The sequence below is a fragment of the Rana temporaria genome, chromosome 1 (genome assembly GCF_905171775.1).
Source record: "Rana temporaria chromosome 1, aRanTem1.1, whole genome shotgun sequence".
Classification (NCBI taxonomy): Eukaryota; Metazoa; Chordata; class Amphibia; order Anura; family Ranidae; genus Rana; species Rana temporaria.
This window is the reverse complement of record NC_053489.1, coordinates 184472546-184488805: the sequence shown is the minus strand read 5'-3', so window position 1 is coordinate 184488805 and position 16260 is coordinate 184472546. Positions and strand designations below refer to the sequence as shown.

Here is a 16260-nt window from a genome sequence, read left to right as displayed (position 1 = left end):
GAGATAACTGCATGTAGCAGGTCTAAGTGCTAGATCCTAACTATGAAGTCAAATCTTTTTGGTAAATACAAGGGCTGTGTGGTTAGCGTTCTGCCTTGCAGCATTGGGTGCATGGAGTTTGCATGTTCCTCCTGTGCTTGTGTCGGTTTCCTCCAGGTACTCTGACTTCCTCCCACTGCTGGTAGGTTACCTGACTCTGACTCTAAAATTGCCCCTTAGTATGTGTATGTATGCATGTGAGGTAGCGACCTAGGACTGTAAGCTCCTTAATGGCACAATTATTGTACAATTTATGTAAAGCACTGTGTAATTTGTCTGAGCTATTGTGAAAAATCTGTAATATTTAGATTTGCCCAGGTCTCAAATAATTGCTGAATTTTGTTGATAATCGGTCTCGAGAATCTAGGATTTTTGGGAGACAAATGGTCTTGTACTGAAATGTACAGGTCTTTTGGCACTGAAATTTCCCTTAACAAATTTACTTTGCTAGTCTGTAGATTGTGTGTGTATATATAATATATATGTGTAAAAAAAAAAAAGATACTAAAGCGCTACTATGTGTCACATGGAGTGAAAAAACAAACAAAGGATGAATAAATGGTAACAGCTGCGACCATTCAAGGCAATCTGTGACCCAAAAAATGCAATTGTGCATCATTATATTCATATAAATTACTTTTTTGTTTTTCAAACAATGTTTGTAAATAATGGTGGCATCAATATTGCTTTTCCCTAATTGTATTTTTTTGTTTCTATTCTTGTTTAGGCTATGGTACAAAGTTGTGTAAAAGATGGTGGACAAACCTTTAAAAAATTACTTATAGAAAAAGATACTTCAGATGAAGGTTGCTATATTTTTGGCTTATTGTAGAATATTTGCTACTTATAATGTTTATAATTTATTACTGTCATTTTCAAATTTCCTTGTTTTAGTTTGAAATGTAAAAATAGAAAAGAGTTTTGTTGTAAAGAAATATAAGGATATATGATCAAATATATAACAAATGTATTATATTGGGGAAAAAAAATATCCACTGGCTCTCGTTGTATAGGTACATTGTGCTGGGTTTAGCTTGGTGATTTCCTACACCTCTTGTTTAAGTATGCTGTACGTAGGTGCAGCGATGGACATCTTCCCAGCACTCCCTATCAATGAACTGAGACTACACAATGATGACTAAAGCCTCAAGTCGATCCTTTTATCGGCTTCAGTACTGCCACCTGTCGGCGTGTGTGTGTTTTTTTTTTTTTTTCCAGTGGCTATAGGCCCCAGCAGTGATTTTTTTTTTTTTCTTCTGGTGGGGAAATATTCCACATTGGCAGAACACAATAGCACTGCAGGAAGGATTCTCTGACTGTGTTGGTGAGGGATCAAGCAATTTTTTTTCCTTCAAGAAAATTGCTTAGTGTATGGCTTGCTTAAGTCTTTTTGATAATCCATAACAATTTAGGTAGAAATTCTTAAACTAAAGATAAGATTATGTGTTCAACAGGCATGGCATTGTATTCTCTTGTGGAGGGCAGACATATATATTTTATATGATCACTTAATTACATGATCACAATCGGCACATCAAAATTATACTAATTTTACTAATCTCATTTTCACGTTACCTCTTGTTTTCTTACACATTGTACATTTTTGTATTACACCTTTGATTTACTAAATGTTGTTCTCCAGGTGTGTATCACATGTTCCTTTTGACAAATGGAGGCATCTACTGTATAATGTACTTTCATCTTGCAAGGATAAATGATGGTATGTTAAAGATGTAAACACCTTATATTGTAATATATATGACACGGCAATTTGTTTTGAAGGCATCAACAGTTAACTGCAAAAATATACAGTCTTTTTAATACCTAGGTATTTATTCCTTTATTGGATTCAATGACTCTTAATGTGAAGTTTGTGTGTTTTGACTAACTTGAGTGCTTGTTTGGGGTCAGTGAAAATTTCCAAGGTCAGGTTGTGTTTGTGTCTTTTTTGTTTTTGTGTGTGTGTGTGTGTGTTTGTTTTTTTTTTTTTTTTTAAGAGGTCCAGACTGTGATGGTAATCCACTAGTCACAGCAGAAACTTACATTTTTCATGGTATCACCTTGCCTGGCATAAAAGAAGCAGCACAAGATATCAAGGCATAAGGCCTCATGCAAAAATGTAGTTTGGCTTCTGTAGGCTCCTGAGGTTTTTGAGAACCCAGGTGCAGTGTCCAGCCCAAGCAGCCTCAAAATCTGACAGGCTGAAATTTGCAGCATTGACAGCTAGACATTGTACTGAGTAGTACTTGCGCTTAGGACCATGTGTGTTCAGGGACGTATGCCCAGAATGCTGGATTCTGCCTAATAAGCTTGTATGTATGTTGCCACAGAGTACACCCAAAGTGTGGGTCATTACAATAAGCTGGGTGGAATTGGTAATGGGTGCAACCAACAGGCTTTCTCTAAACCAAATTTTGTGAGTGATTGGCTTCCAGGATTGTGGATGCTATATACATGTCACCTAGGTTTCTCACGTACACAATCACATGATGGCGGGCTCCAGGGTCAGATCTTTAGGCTGCATTCACACCTGAGCGTTTTGTCGCCTGAAGCACGAAGCTCCAAAACTCTAGAGGGGAAAAAATACATTTTTCTCTATGGAGATGGTTCACATCTCCACTCCAAAACTCCTGAAGCCCAACGCCTGAAGCTCAAACAAGTTCCGGACCCTTTTTGGTCGCGCAAATTGGGCGGATTTGGGCGTGTTTAGAACGTTTTGTATTCCCATAGAAAGTAATGGAAACGCTCGATTCAAGCGTCTAGCGTGACAATGAGCGTTTCTACGGGCGTTTTGTCGCTTTAATCTGTTCTGTGAAATAGAACATTTCACCCAGGCAGAAGATAAAAAAATCTAGAAATATAGCAACAAGTGATGAAAGAGATGATCATTTTTCCTATTGGCTAAAATAAAAAACGTTGAAGTTCAAAAACGTCGGACAACGCTGAATGCAAACGCACGAATACGTGTAAATACGCACAACCAAAAACTATACGCTCAGGTGTGCATGCAGCCTAAGTTCTGATCTGAGTTCTTGAGCCCAGAGGCTTTGTAGTGCTTTGGGTGGAATAAAGCCTTCAGTCCTAGATCCACATTAGAGCTGTTTGTCAGACCTTACCAATTAGTCAGTTGTTTGGACTTGCTCTACAAAGCTCTTCTGCATTGAACTATATGTTTTACCTTGCTAAATAAAAGTGCAGGACAAACTCTGTGTGCCTATTGGTTGAGGCTGACCTTCCACAACTTGATGTAGGATGCTGGTATTTCCATTTTTGCCTTAAATTTGAGAAAAACCCACTATGTTTGTGTCCATTTACACAGGATAGTTTAAAAAAACAAACAAAAAACAAAAACATTTAGAGGGCTGTTTGAAACGGGTTGCAAAGTACATACCGAGTTTGTCTCCACACAGAGTAAAGACGTGCACAATTTACCTCATTATCATGCAATGTAAGAAATCCAGGTTGTAACTCCCTGTGTTCAGACAGTGTTCAAATTTAGTTTATAGCTGATAATGGGATCTGCCAGCACATTACAGCAGCATAATTATGGTAAACATTAACTCCCCATCCCCCTTATAAACATTACAGAGAAAAGTATGCCAAGTAGGATTTTTCAGTCCTGGAGTTTTCAGCAAAAGGGCATTTTAAGATCAGCAGCAATTATGAAGTTACCGATATGTTTTATATTAATCAGAACATGTAACAAATACAGAGTAGGATTTATCTAACTTTTTCTGGAAAAAAATGATAATGCAGTTAGACAGACCCCTAATATTAAGTAAAATGTAAAAGCTTGTAATACAGCTCATATTGTCAAATGCTAAACAGCAACAGAGTTAAAGTGGTTGTAAACCCTTACATATACCCAGTGAAGTGACTGGCTTCAGGTGATGCACAGCAATCAAACAAATTCTCCTACATATGTTCCATCAGTTTAACTGGAGTTAGCTGCAGCCATCTCTTCTCTATAGCTATTCAAAGCGCAGAATTGTATACCTAGCTTGTCTGAGCTTTCAGGAAGGGGGCTGAAATTAGGGGAGCTCTGGGAGCTGATTGGAGGGAAGGGACACACCCCTTCACACATGGAAGAGAGCTGAGGCTGTCCATAACAGGCTGTATGCTGGAGCTCCCTCCCCTGTCACCTTTTTACTCTTGTCAGAAGTGACCCATGCAGATAGCAGAGGAACAGGGCAGCAAACAGAAACGACACTTAATGCTTTGGATTGAGACAAGTACACACTATAGAGGGATATTCTTTGTTCATATCAGAGGTTTACAGCCACTTTACCTAACCACCTAGCGGCTGAAGTTTACTCTAAATCCACCAGGCCTTCAAGAAACAACAGTAAGGCTGGGTTCACACAAGAACAGACAGCTGTCAGAGTGGGTTGTAAAGGTTTTGTTTTTTATTTTCTAAATAGGTTCCTTTAATCTAATGCATTGTTGGTTCACTTACCTTTTCCTTTGATTTCCCTTCTAAATGTTTTTTTTCTTTGTCTGAATTTCTCACTTCCTGTTCCTCCTCAGTAAGCTTGCCCCCATCATCCAAGCCGTTCTGTCTGGGGGTTAGTCAGCGTGCTCGCCCCCTCCCTTGGCACTACACCCCTGCGGGGAGACGCTGTGAATGTTCTCCCTGCAGGCATGTAGTCCCAAGGGAGGGGGCGAGCACGCTGACTAACCCCCAGACAGAACGGCTTGGATGATGGGGGCAAGCTTACTGAGGAGGAACAGGAAGTGAGAAATTCAGACAAAGAAAAAAAAACATTTAGAAGGGAAATCGAAGGAAAAGGCAAGTGAACCAACAATGCACTAGCTTAAAGCGGGGGTTCACCCCAAATTTTTTTTTAATATTGCACACATTAGAGCCAGCATAGTAAGGGCATTTACTTTCGGCATTTTATTTTTTTTCCCTCTGTACATATCTTTATATTCAGTTTTTGTCCAGGGCTTCCGGGTTCCGATGACTGCGGGACTGGGTGTTCCTATCCTTCCGTTGGATGATTGACGGCTTGTGAAACAGGTGACCTGTCGCACAACGCGCGTCACCAGATGTCGGGAAATCGTAGCTCGGCTATTTCCGGAAATCTGGTGACGCTCGTTGTGCGTCAGGTCACCTGTTTCACAAGCCGTCAATCATCGAACCGAAGGATAGGAACGCCCAGTTCCGCAGTCATCGAAACCCTGAGGCAGGGATAGAAACGCCCAGTCCCGGAGTCATCAGAACGCGGAAGCCCTGGACCAAATCAGAATATAAAGGTAAGTACGGAGAAAAAAAAAAAAACTGCCGAAAGTATATGCCCTTACTATGCTGGCGCTAATGCTAAAAAATCGTTTTTAGGGTGAACCTCTACTTTAAAGGAACCTATTTAGAAAATATAAACAAACCTTTACAACCCCTTTAATGCTCCAGCAGCTGGCTGTTCCTTACTGTGCTGGTGGTGTGGTGTGCAATTCAGTGCATCACACACCTTCTTCTTCTCTTTTTTTTTTTTTTTTTTATTATTGTACAAACTTAATTTGTAGGTCCTTTAAATGCACTCTATTTAGACATATGCAGTGATCAACACTTCATTCATTGGTTCGTCACTTGTCATGGAGCAACACCTTTAAAGCGGAGTTCAACCCAAAAATGGAACTTCCGCTTTTTGGAAAACCCCCCCGGTGTCACATTTGGCACCTTTCAGGGGGATGGGGGGAGCAGATACCTGTCTGGTGCCTCCTCGGGCCCCCCCCCCCACTGTCTTTTGGGAGACGCACAGGTCCCAGTTGACAGCAGGGACCATTCAGATCGTGCAGCGTGACTTGCGCATGCGTAGTAGGGAACCAGGAAGTGAAGCTGCAAGGCTTCACTTCCTGATTCTCTTACCGAAGATGGCGGCGGCAGCACCTGAGAGTCGAGGGACAGATCAGCTTCCGGTGCCGACATTGAGGGCACCCTGGACAGGTAAGTGTCTATATATTAAAAGTCAGCAGCTGCAGTGTTTATAGCTGCTGACAAAAAAAAAAAAAAAAAATGTTGTCGTATCTCCACTTTAAGTTGCAGTGAGTGGCCATGTGGCTGGAAGGGTTGATTGCATTTTAACTGTAAATTAGGTCAGTTTAACCACTTGGGCTCGGTTCACATTGGTGCAATGCGAGGACCCCACAAATTCACTGCAGGTTTCCGCATCGTACCCAACTCGCAGACAGTACACACTGCCATATGTGAACCGTTGGGAGTGTCAATGGAACGTTAATGACACCCCCAAATCCGTTTGCATATCGCAATGCGAACTGTCAATACGGACAGGAATTGGATCGCATAGATGTGCACACCCATGGGATACGATTCTGGTGCGGGCCATAAAGTGTCCTGTGCGAGTTTGGTCCGAATACAATGAAAGTTCAGCCATGCAATCTGTATGGCTGAGTTCGCATCGCACAGACCGCGCATGTGATTTGCAGTGTGGTGTGCATCGCATCCGATGTCAGACAGTGCACCAGTGTGAACCGAGCCTTACAGACTAAACCTTTTTCTGACATTTGTTGCTTACAAGTCAAAATCTGTATATTTTTCTAGAAAATTACTTGGCACGCCCAAACATTTATATATTTTATTTATTACATTTTCTATTTTTAATAAAAAAAAAAAAAAAAAAAAATATATATATATATATATATATACACATACACACATACACACATACACACATACACACATACACACATACACACATACACACATACACACATACACACATACACACACACACATACACACACACACACACACAATATAAGACCCTAGAGAATAAAATGGAGATTGTTGCAAAGTTCTATGTCACACTGTATTTGCGCAGCGGTCTTTTAAAAGCAATTTTTTAGGGAAAAATATTCTTCAATGAATTAAAAAAAACGAAACAATAAAGTTAGCCCAATTTTTTTTATATATTGTGAAAGATGTTATGCTGCGAGAATCGTGAGAAAATAGTGATCTTTATTCTAAGCAAAAAAATGTATTCTCATATTTTTCCAAAATCGTGTTGGAATCTGAACTGAAAGCATCTTGGACACATGGACACAGAACATTGTGTTCAGTGGCTGTAAGCTAGAATTTCAAGCTCCATTTTCACTCTACTTTTTGTTATTTAAAGCGGAAGTAAACCCATCGATGTAACACTTAAAAAAACTGTTAACATTCCCGGCATGCCGGGAATGCTAACTGCACATTGGTTGTGCTCTCAACCAAACTGTCAAACCATCCAATGGCTGGTGTCATAACTGATCACATGTGCAGCTTCATGGCAGCTGAAGATTGAACAAAGGCCAAGATGGCAGCTTCCTTGGCTGAAAAAGATAGGAGGGTTTACAACCGCTTTAATCTGCCAAAGTCTCTGCAAAGCCAAGCACATCAAGGCTACTTTGTTGCAACAAATAAATTGTCCCCAAATGGCAAAGTTTTCAGATAGTCTACTCAAACCTGTTCACCAATCCCAAAGCAAAATATCCATTCTGGATCTAAATATGCTCAGTGGTTTCTTTTGAGTGCACAAATTTAAATCTTCCAGGTCAGTCCTTGCTTCCTTTCATCTGGGGATTTTCTGTCCCTTCTGGACATCAGTTGCCCTTCCTTAGGTATAGCCACTGCACCTTGGGTCTTCTGCAAGGTGATAGTTGCTGTTCTTGCCCTGTTTCATTCAAAAGGCACCTCCATAATGGGATACCTGGACAATTGTCTTTTGGGTGAACAGTTTGTACAGACCTTATTGGTCAATTTCTAACAAAACGGTTTACTCTCCAGAACCTCTTAGTTATGAAAAAACAATAAATGAAATTCCTGAAGGATGAACTCCTGACTCTGCTCCCAGGTTTGAACTCTGCAGTGTAGGAGCCTTGCAACCCTTTTTACATGACTTCTAAAATAAAAATAGTGCTAATAATTTTTTAGGCCCCGCAATAATTGTGCAAATGTTCATCATATCGCTATTTTCACGAAAGATTCACTAAAATCTTTTAAAAGTGCACATAAAAACAACATGACTTACAAGATTCCTGCTAAATTGCTACTAAAGCACATACATGTGGCATTCTAAAGTGTACACCCATGTTTTCCCGCACAGGGATGCGCAGGTGTTGCGTGCATCCCTGTATAGGCAGTCCCATTTATGTCAATTGGAATGCAATGGCTGCACAGGCATAGCTGCTGTTCCCATTCTGATATCCGTGTGGGTGTGGGGACAAGACCCCGAATGCAGACAGTGTGAGCTCTGGGATATGCAGTTTGATAAACTGCTATATGTTAGATTTTCCCCTTTCGTCTTTCAGGACAGCCACAATTGAGAGATAGGCTCCTCCTCTTCCATAGGAAACACTGCGCCAGCACATAAATTCTCACTTCCCCCTGCCAGACCTCAGTTGTTAGTGTTTTCTCCGGTGGGGAGACACTGTGCAGAGGAACCAGGCGGACAGTCAGGGGCCTGAGGCCATTCAGCTACCTGAAACGAAAGCCGGGGCTTCCAGGGTACTAGAGGTGTGGTACTTACCCGCCGCTTTAAGCCACCCCATCCTCGTCGAGGCAGTAGGTTGTGGGGGACCCCCATCGCGTCCACAGGGCCGCAGCAGGGGAAGCAGCTTAGCTTGCCCTGTACATTGTACAGGCCGCATTTTTCTTTTTTGAACCAGGCAGGCCGGACGGCGTGTGACGTCATCTCCGGCGGATGCTTCCCCTTTGACCCGCGACTTCCGGGTCGCGGAGCGGATAGGGGGCCGTGCGCATGCTGGTGAGAGTCGGGAACTCGCACAGGCGAGGTGAGACTCTGTAGCAAGCAGGCACCTGCAGTCATGTTGGCTGCATCTCTGGAGAAAGTCCAGACAGTGGATACTACCTCCAGCCTGCCTAAGGTAAGAGCACCCTGGGGAAGGGTCCTCTCTATCTTAGGATTGCCCCCCCCCCCCCCATGTATGGTTCAATCTAGGGGGAGGCAAACCCCCTGGGTGGTCGGGGGGGGGGCCCTAGTCCCTGCATTTTATAGTGGGCTAGCGCACTCCCAGGGTTGTAACCATCTTTAACCACTTAAGGACCGCCTCCTGCACATATACGTCGGCAGAATGGCACAGCTGGGCAAAAGCACGTACAGGTACGTCCTCTTTAAGTGCCCAGTCGTGGGCCCGTGCCCGCGACCCGGTCCGAAGCTCCGTGACCGTGGGACCCGCAGACCCGATCGCCGCTGGAGTCCCGCGATCGGTCCCCGGAGCTGAAGAACGGGGAGAGCTGTGTGTAAACATAGCTTCCCCGTTCTTCACTGTGGCGCTGTCATTGATCGTGTGTTCCCTTATATAGGGAACCACAATCAATGACATCACACCTCCAGCCACACCCCCCTACAGTTAGAAACACAGATGAGGTCATACATAATCCCTTCAGCGCCCCCTTGTGGTTAACTCCCAAACTGCAATTGTCATTTTCACAGTAAACAATGCATTTTAAATGCATTTTTTGCTGTGAAAATGACAATGGTTAAAATTGTCCGAAGTGTCCGCCATAATGTCGCAGTCACGAAAAAAATCGCTGATTGCCACCATTAGTAGTAAAAAAAAAAAAGGATTAAAAAGGCAATAAAACTATCCCCTATTTTGTAGACGCTATAAATTTTGCGCAAACCAGCCGATAAACGCTTATTGCGATTTTTATTTTTTACCAAAAATAGGTAGAAGAATACGTATCGGCCTAAACTGAGGGAAAATTTGTTTTTATATATTTTTGGGGGATATTTATTATAGCAAAAAGTAAAAAATATTGCATTTTTTTTTCAAAATTGTCGCTCTATTTTTGTTTATAGTGCAAACAAATACAGACCTTAGTCCGGGAAAGGAAGTTGGAACAGGAGTCTGGATTAGCAGCCTCAGTTAAGGAACTCTCATCCACCTTTTCATCTTTCAAATCTCTTTTTGAAATGTTGCAGCTTCTTACTGTACCCACCCAGGTTACAAACCAGCCACAGGCTCAGGGCTCTGCACCTGCTACTACAGTTACGGCAGATGATCCTGCAGGTCCTTCCCAGGTGGAGCATACAATTCCAGATAGTGCCACCTCTGATTCCCAGGAGGGGTCAGAAGGAGAAGGACCGGGACGGGGAGTCCAGGAAACCCTCCAGATATAAATTGTCCCTGGATGAGGTAGAGGACCTCTTGGGGACAATTTACACGACCCTCTGCATTCAGGCCGATAAGAAACCTCTAACCCTCTGTGACGGGACCCCTTGCTCGCCCAGGTCCTGCTCTCCCGACACTCCTCTGCTACCAGTGAGTCAGCTTGCAGATTGCAACGTCTGATGGTCCAGTCATCCAAGGTTCCGGGATCCAAACTACAGCTATGTGCCGTTCAGACCCATTAAGAACACACACCAGGCAGGCTGTATGTATGTTCAAACAGGACTCTTTATTTTCAAGTACACAGCACACTTTTATACAGAATTTGGAACATCCCACCCCCAACAACCGCTTTCCTATTGGTCAATTGTAAAGTATATGCAGTCTTCACTCAGGTCCTCCTTGACCATGCAAATGAGGACTTGAAATAGTCAACAGGGATTGGTCCAATAGCTTGGATAGAAAGACTTGTGTATTGAGACAGAAGCCCCAGGGGGTAATCAATGTACACAATAACCCGGTCTACTTAATTACCTCTGAGAGGTTACATTCCTTTAGACAATAGAATGCTAATTCAATGCTCCTGACAGGAGGCTTCTGACCTTTAGAACAATACAAAGTCTTTTAGCGTAAACACATACATCTTCAAACACACATTCTAAAAGTCATTTAGTGGAGGTAATTATCTCCTAGAGACGTGTTGTCTCTGACACCCGCTCTTAACCTGCAGAACACAATAAAAGGTATTTCACACGCTGGTTCCACTTAGCATTTCAATAGTCTGAGCTAAGCATCGAAGGGTCATTGTCTATTGACCTAGTCAGGACAACTAAACCACTTGTAATGTGTCCAGTATCTCCTGCAATGAACTGTCAGTAATGTCCCATCTTCTGATATACATAAATTAGGATTTCAAGTAGAAACATTCCAGCACTGCAAGGCAAGGTCCATGACACCCTCCATGACCAAATGTACAAGGGTCCGGGGGACAGAAGAAAAAGGTCTTCCCAGTACACGGGGTACTGATTGACACAATTAAAAAGGAATGGCAGTATCCCGAAAGGAAACCTTTTTTTTTCTAGATCCCTAAAAAGGAGATTCCCCTTTTTGGATGATCCCACGTCTATTTGGAACAAGACCCCCAAATTATACGCGGCCTTCTCCCAGGTTTCCAGAAACACCGATTTAGCGTTTGAGGACATGGGAACCTTGGCCGATGTCATGGACAAACTGATGTATTCCCTCTTGAAAAAGACATGGGACTCTACAATTGGGAATCTAAAGCCAGAACTGCCTGTTAGATGTGGCCTGCAACTTAGAGCATTGCCTCTCCAAAATACAGGAGCACATTGAGGCAGGAACGGCTAAGGAAACTATCGTTTCCTCCTCCCCTACGATCCTACGAGGAATTGCGTTCCTAGCAGATGCCTCGGTGGAATTAGTCCGCATGTCGGCCAGGTCGGCAGCCCTGGCTAACTCTGCCAAAAGAGCCCTCTGACTCAAAACTTGGCCAGGTGACAGCGCCTCTAAAACCAAGCTATGTGTGATACCCCTCACAGGAGACCTACTCTTTGGCCCAGGTCTAGAAATTGTTCTAGACCGCACGGCAGACAAAAATAAGTCCTTTGCTCCCAAACGGAAGGCCCTGATGCAGACAAGAAAGGGGTTTCGTCCGCAAAGACAAAAGGGCTCTTCCAAGCCTGAAGGGCAGAAAAAAAAAGCTTGTACCCCTAAGGGCAGGGGCAGAGGAGGGGCGATTTTTCGCCCTCCTGAGCAGCCCCCTAAAAACCCATGACTCCCCAGTCAAGGTGGGAGGAAGACTGGGGGCCTTTCTCCCACAGTGGGAGGCAATTTCCCCCAACCGGTTCATCCTGGGAGTCATAAGAAGGGGATACCATCTGAAATTTGCAAGCCCACCCCCCCAGAGATACCTGGTCACACAGCCACCTAAAGGCAGGGAAAATCCGAAGCCTTGTTGGGGGGCCTTAAGGGAACTGGAGGATCAAAGTGTAGTCCAGAGTTCCAGAGGCGGAGGAAGGGAAGGGATTTTATTCAAACATTTTCGTTGTGAAGAAACCATCAGGAAAATTCAGATTAATTCTGAATTTAAAGCCTCTGAACAGATCCATTGCGTACAAAAGATTCCGCATGGACTCAATATTTACTGTGGGAGCCCTTCTCCCCCACAACTGCTTAATGGTATCTCTGGACCTCAGAGACGCGTACCTACACGTCCAGATCGCAGAAAGTTCTCAGAGCTTTCTGCGACTAGCGGTAGACCTAGATGAAACAATAGTACATCTACAGTTCCAAGCTCTGCCATTCGGGCTATCCTCATCGCCCTGTATATTTACCAAAGTCTTGGCAGAACCCGTGGCGTTTCTGCGACTCCAGGGAGTGTCCATTATAGCTTATCTGGACGACCTGCTTCTTTTTGCAGCATCTCCAGAGTAGCTATCCAGAGACCTGGAAATTACAAAAAAGGTCCTAACAGACCTAGGGTGGCTACTGAACTTGGAGAAATCCAGCCTGATCCCATTACAGCGTATCACCTACCTGGGGTACTTGTTGGACCCAACTCCTATTAAGAGTGTTTCTCCCAATGGAGAAGGTCTTAAAACTGGACAGAGCAGTGGCCTCCCTCCAGGGCAGTCAACAGGTCTTGATAAGTTCCTTGATGTCAACACTAGGGCTGTTGACGTCTACCCTCCCAGCAGCCCAATGGGCAGGTCTACACTTTCGCCCCCTGCAGGCCTTCATTCTAAAGGTGTGGGATCACAGTCTAAATGTCCTAGACACCTTAGTCCAGGTACCAGATCGGGTAAAAAGATCCCTCTGGTGGTGGAAGAAGGTCTAAAACCTGTCTCAGGGACATCTGTGGCTTCTCCCGGTATCTCGGGTGGTAACCACAGACGCAAGTGGCAAAGGCTGGGGGGCACACCTGGATCCCTTCCAGCACAGGGCATCTGGAAGTGCGAAGAACTAAACAGATCGTCCAATTGGAAGGAGCTGAGGGCAGTTGGTCTAGCCCTCAATCAGGAGTTCTTCTGTCTCTTGACCAAGAGATGGGGACCACCGGAGGTGGACCTCTTCGCCTCAAAAGAAAACACGAAAGCCCCCTGTTTTTTTCTCTCTAAACAGAGGAGAGGGAGCACGGGGGGTAGACTCACTGACCCAAAACTGGCAGTTCAGAATGTGTTAAGCATTCCCGCCACCGGTATTATTACCCGCAGTTCTGAGGAAGTTTCAAAAGGAAAACACTTCCCTGATCCTAGTGGCATCTCATTGGCCCAAGAGGGCATGGTTCTCGGTCCTCAAACAGCTGGCTGTAGAACCTCCCTTATTCCTACCACCTTGAGAGGATCTCCTCTCACAGGGTCCAGTCCTCTGCCCACAAGTACACAAGTGGAAGCTAGCGGCGTGGCTACTTAGGCCATACTAAATTCCAATGGGTATTCAGAAGGATTAATTGCCACCCTCCTTAATAGCATTAAAAAGGAGACTCACAGAATTTACAGGAAGGTTTGGCTTTGCTTTAACAAGTGGTGCGTAGGATGTTCCTGTTCGGTGCAGAGCACCACAGCCATTCTAGAATTCCTACAGTGTGGAGCAGATAAGGGACTTTCCGTAAGTACCCTCAAAGGTCAGGTTTCAGCACTCGGTGCATATTTAGAAAAACCTCTGGCCACCAACCCTTGGGTAGTCAGATTTTCCAGGGCTCTATCTAGACAGAGACCAACTCAGGGCCCACCCTTCCCCAGTTTGGACCTGTTTTTAGTGTTGCAGACCCTCACGGGTACTCCTTTTTAGCCTTTAGACAAGTGTCTGCTAAATGAAAAGACCTTTTAAAAACAATATTTTTGGTTGCAGTGACCACTGCTAGGAGGGTCAGCGAGAAAAAAGCCTTGTCTGTTAGACCCCTTTTTTGCGTTATTTTTCCAGATCGGTCGTTTTTAAGACCGATCCAGCATTTTTACCCAAGGTGACTTCGAAATGTCACAGAAGTCAGGAAGTAGTTCTACCTTCCTTTTGTCCTAACCCCTTAAGGTGAAGGGGAGTTACGGTTTAATACGTTGGATGTCAGGAGATGCATCCTGCACTACCTAGAGCTGACAAAAGCATTTAGAAAGTCAGACTCATTGTTTATTTTTTCTGGAGCCAGAAAAGGATACAAAGCGTCTCGACGCACGATTGCCAGATGGCACAGAGTAACCATTGGGCAGGCATATACTTTGGCTGGCAAAGAGATCCCTACAGGAATAAAGGCACACTCTACCCAAGCTTTGGCAGCTTCTCAGGCAGAAAAGGCTGGAGCAACGCCAGAACAGATATGCAAGGCAGCAACATGGTCCAGCTATGCCACTTTCATAAAACACTACAGAGTGGTGTCGGCAGGTGAGCAAGACTTTGGGCGAAAGGTTCTGCAAGCCGTAGTCCCACCCTAGTTGGTAAGTACTCACTTATCCTCTCGATTGTGGCTGTCCTGAAAGACGAAAGGAAAATTAGAGTTACGCTTACCGGTAACGTCTTTTCCAGTAGTCTTTCAGGACAGCCCTAGTTACCCACCCGAAAAATTGGGAAGTCTCATAGACCGGAATGCAACATGATAATGATATATTATAGTAGGTTATTAATGTGTTCTTGTGTCTCCCCAGCTGACCGGAGGTGATCTTAAAAAAAAAATTGAGGTCTGGCAGGGGGAAGTGAGAATTTATGTGCTGGCGCAGTGTTTCCTGAGGAGGAGCCGATCTCTCAATTGTGGCTGTCCTGAAAGACTACTGGAAAAGTTGTTACCGGTAAGCGTAACTAAAATTTTTGAGTTTTATACCACTAAAGTAAAAAAATAAAATTTTCCCCCCCTTTACATCCACAAGCTGCATATTTGAACCGGTATCAACCTATTCGCTGCCAGAGTCATTTTTGCCGTTTTTTTTTTACACGTATTTAAAAATATAATTTTAAGCCTGAAGATTACTTAAAATCCTCAAAACATGATATCATTTAATGAAACTTGATGGGTCAATTATGCTACTGATTTATTTTTTGTTTTTCAATAGTTTTTGATATATTTTAAATAAAAAGAACAAAGTACAATCACATAAATACAAGATAATCAATAATAAACAGTAATGTGGTCAGATAATCTATAGGAAGAACTATCTAACCACAAATATGTCAGATATTGAGCATATATAAATGCTATGGATGTCTTCCATATGACAGTCAACTTGCTGATTTACACACTTGTTTCATATTTTTGTTTAAAAAACAAAAAACAAAACAAAAAAAACATTGAATTGACTAAACATATTTCTTTTTTACAGCCGTGGAGAAAATGGACTTCAGTTCTGCAAAGGAGGTAATTCTTTTTTCTGACACGGCTCAGCAATCCTAATAATCATTCTGTTAAGGTCTGTATTTACTGTCATGTGTATTCATTCAACAGTTGGAAGGAAAGCTCAAGACTTGTTTTACATCTACAGAGAAGTATCACACTGAAAGCTGTTTGAATTTAGTCATTGGGGATTTGACAAGTGATACTCAACTAATTGTTGGGGTAAGCAAGTTTGTAACACACTGTACAAATCCTTTAGCATCAAAAACTGATTTCCTTTCATAGTTCACCCCTGTAACAGTTTATTTTCTCGTTCTGCTGATTTTTCGTTTCTCTAAGTTGTTTGTACTCCTTGTTGTTGTTGTCTTTTTCTTTTAAATGATTTCATTCTTTCGCCACCATGTCTTCCTACAAGTGTATTGTTTGTATTGTTGTCACCCCTTCATTTATTTTTCATGTATTCTGCGGTTTTGCTGCTTGTTCGCTCCATATAATTTTTTTTTAATGTAATCTATACCTAAGGCAAAGCAGAAAAAAAAGTAAGTGAAGGAAGTACCTAATTCAGTGCTGTCTGTTCGTATTTTCCTTGATATCTTGACCTAGATTTCTGGTTTTGTAGTCACATTCACTCCTTACTGTTATGTCAGCTACTTGCATATAGTAAGGGGCCAGGCAGAATTTGGGCTTAGTTATTTTTTATTAATTTTTTTAAGTTAGCAAAGTGCTCATACTAGAAAATGCTGGGGTTTTGGAACCCA

The 16260-nt window shown here is 43.1% G+C and overlaps 1 protein-coding gene across 1 annotated transcript in view; it reads left to right on the top strand.

Annotated features, from left to right (window-relative positions):
- The window catches only part of KNTC1 (kinetochore associated 1), a 552295-nt gene that overhangs the window by 57608 nt on the left and 478427 nt on the right, over nt 1-16260 (top strand). Inside the window, exons 5-8 of the mRNA XM_040347334.1 lie at nt 767-845; nt 1682-1759; nt 15492-15526; nt 15614-15724. Of these exons, the coding sequence (XP_040203268.1) occupies nt 767-845; nt 1682-1759; nt 15492-15526; nt 15614-15724 (303 nt within the window). The remainder of the gene's footprint in view (nt 1-766; nt 846-1681; nt 1760-15491; nt 15527-15613; nt 15725-16260) is intronic.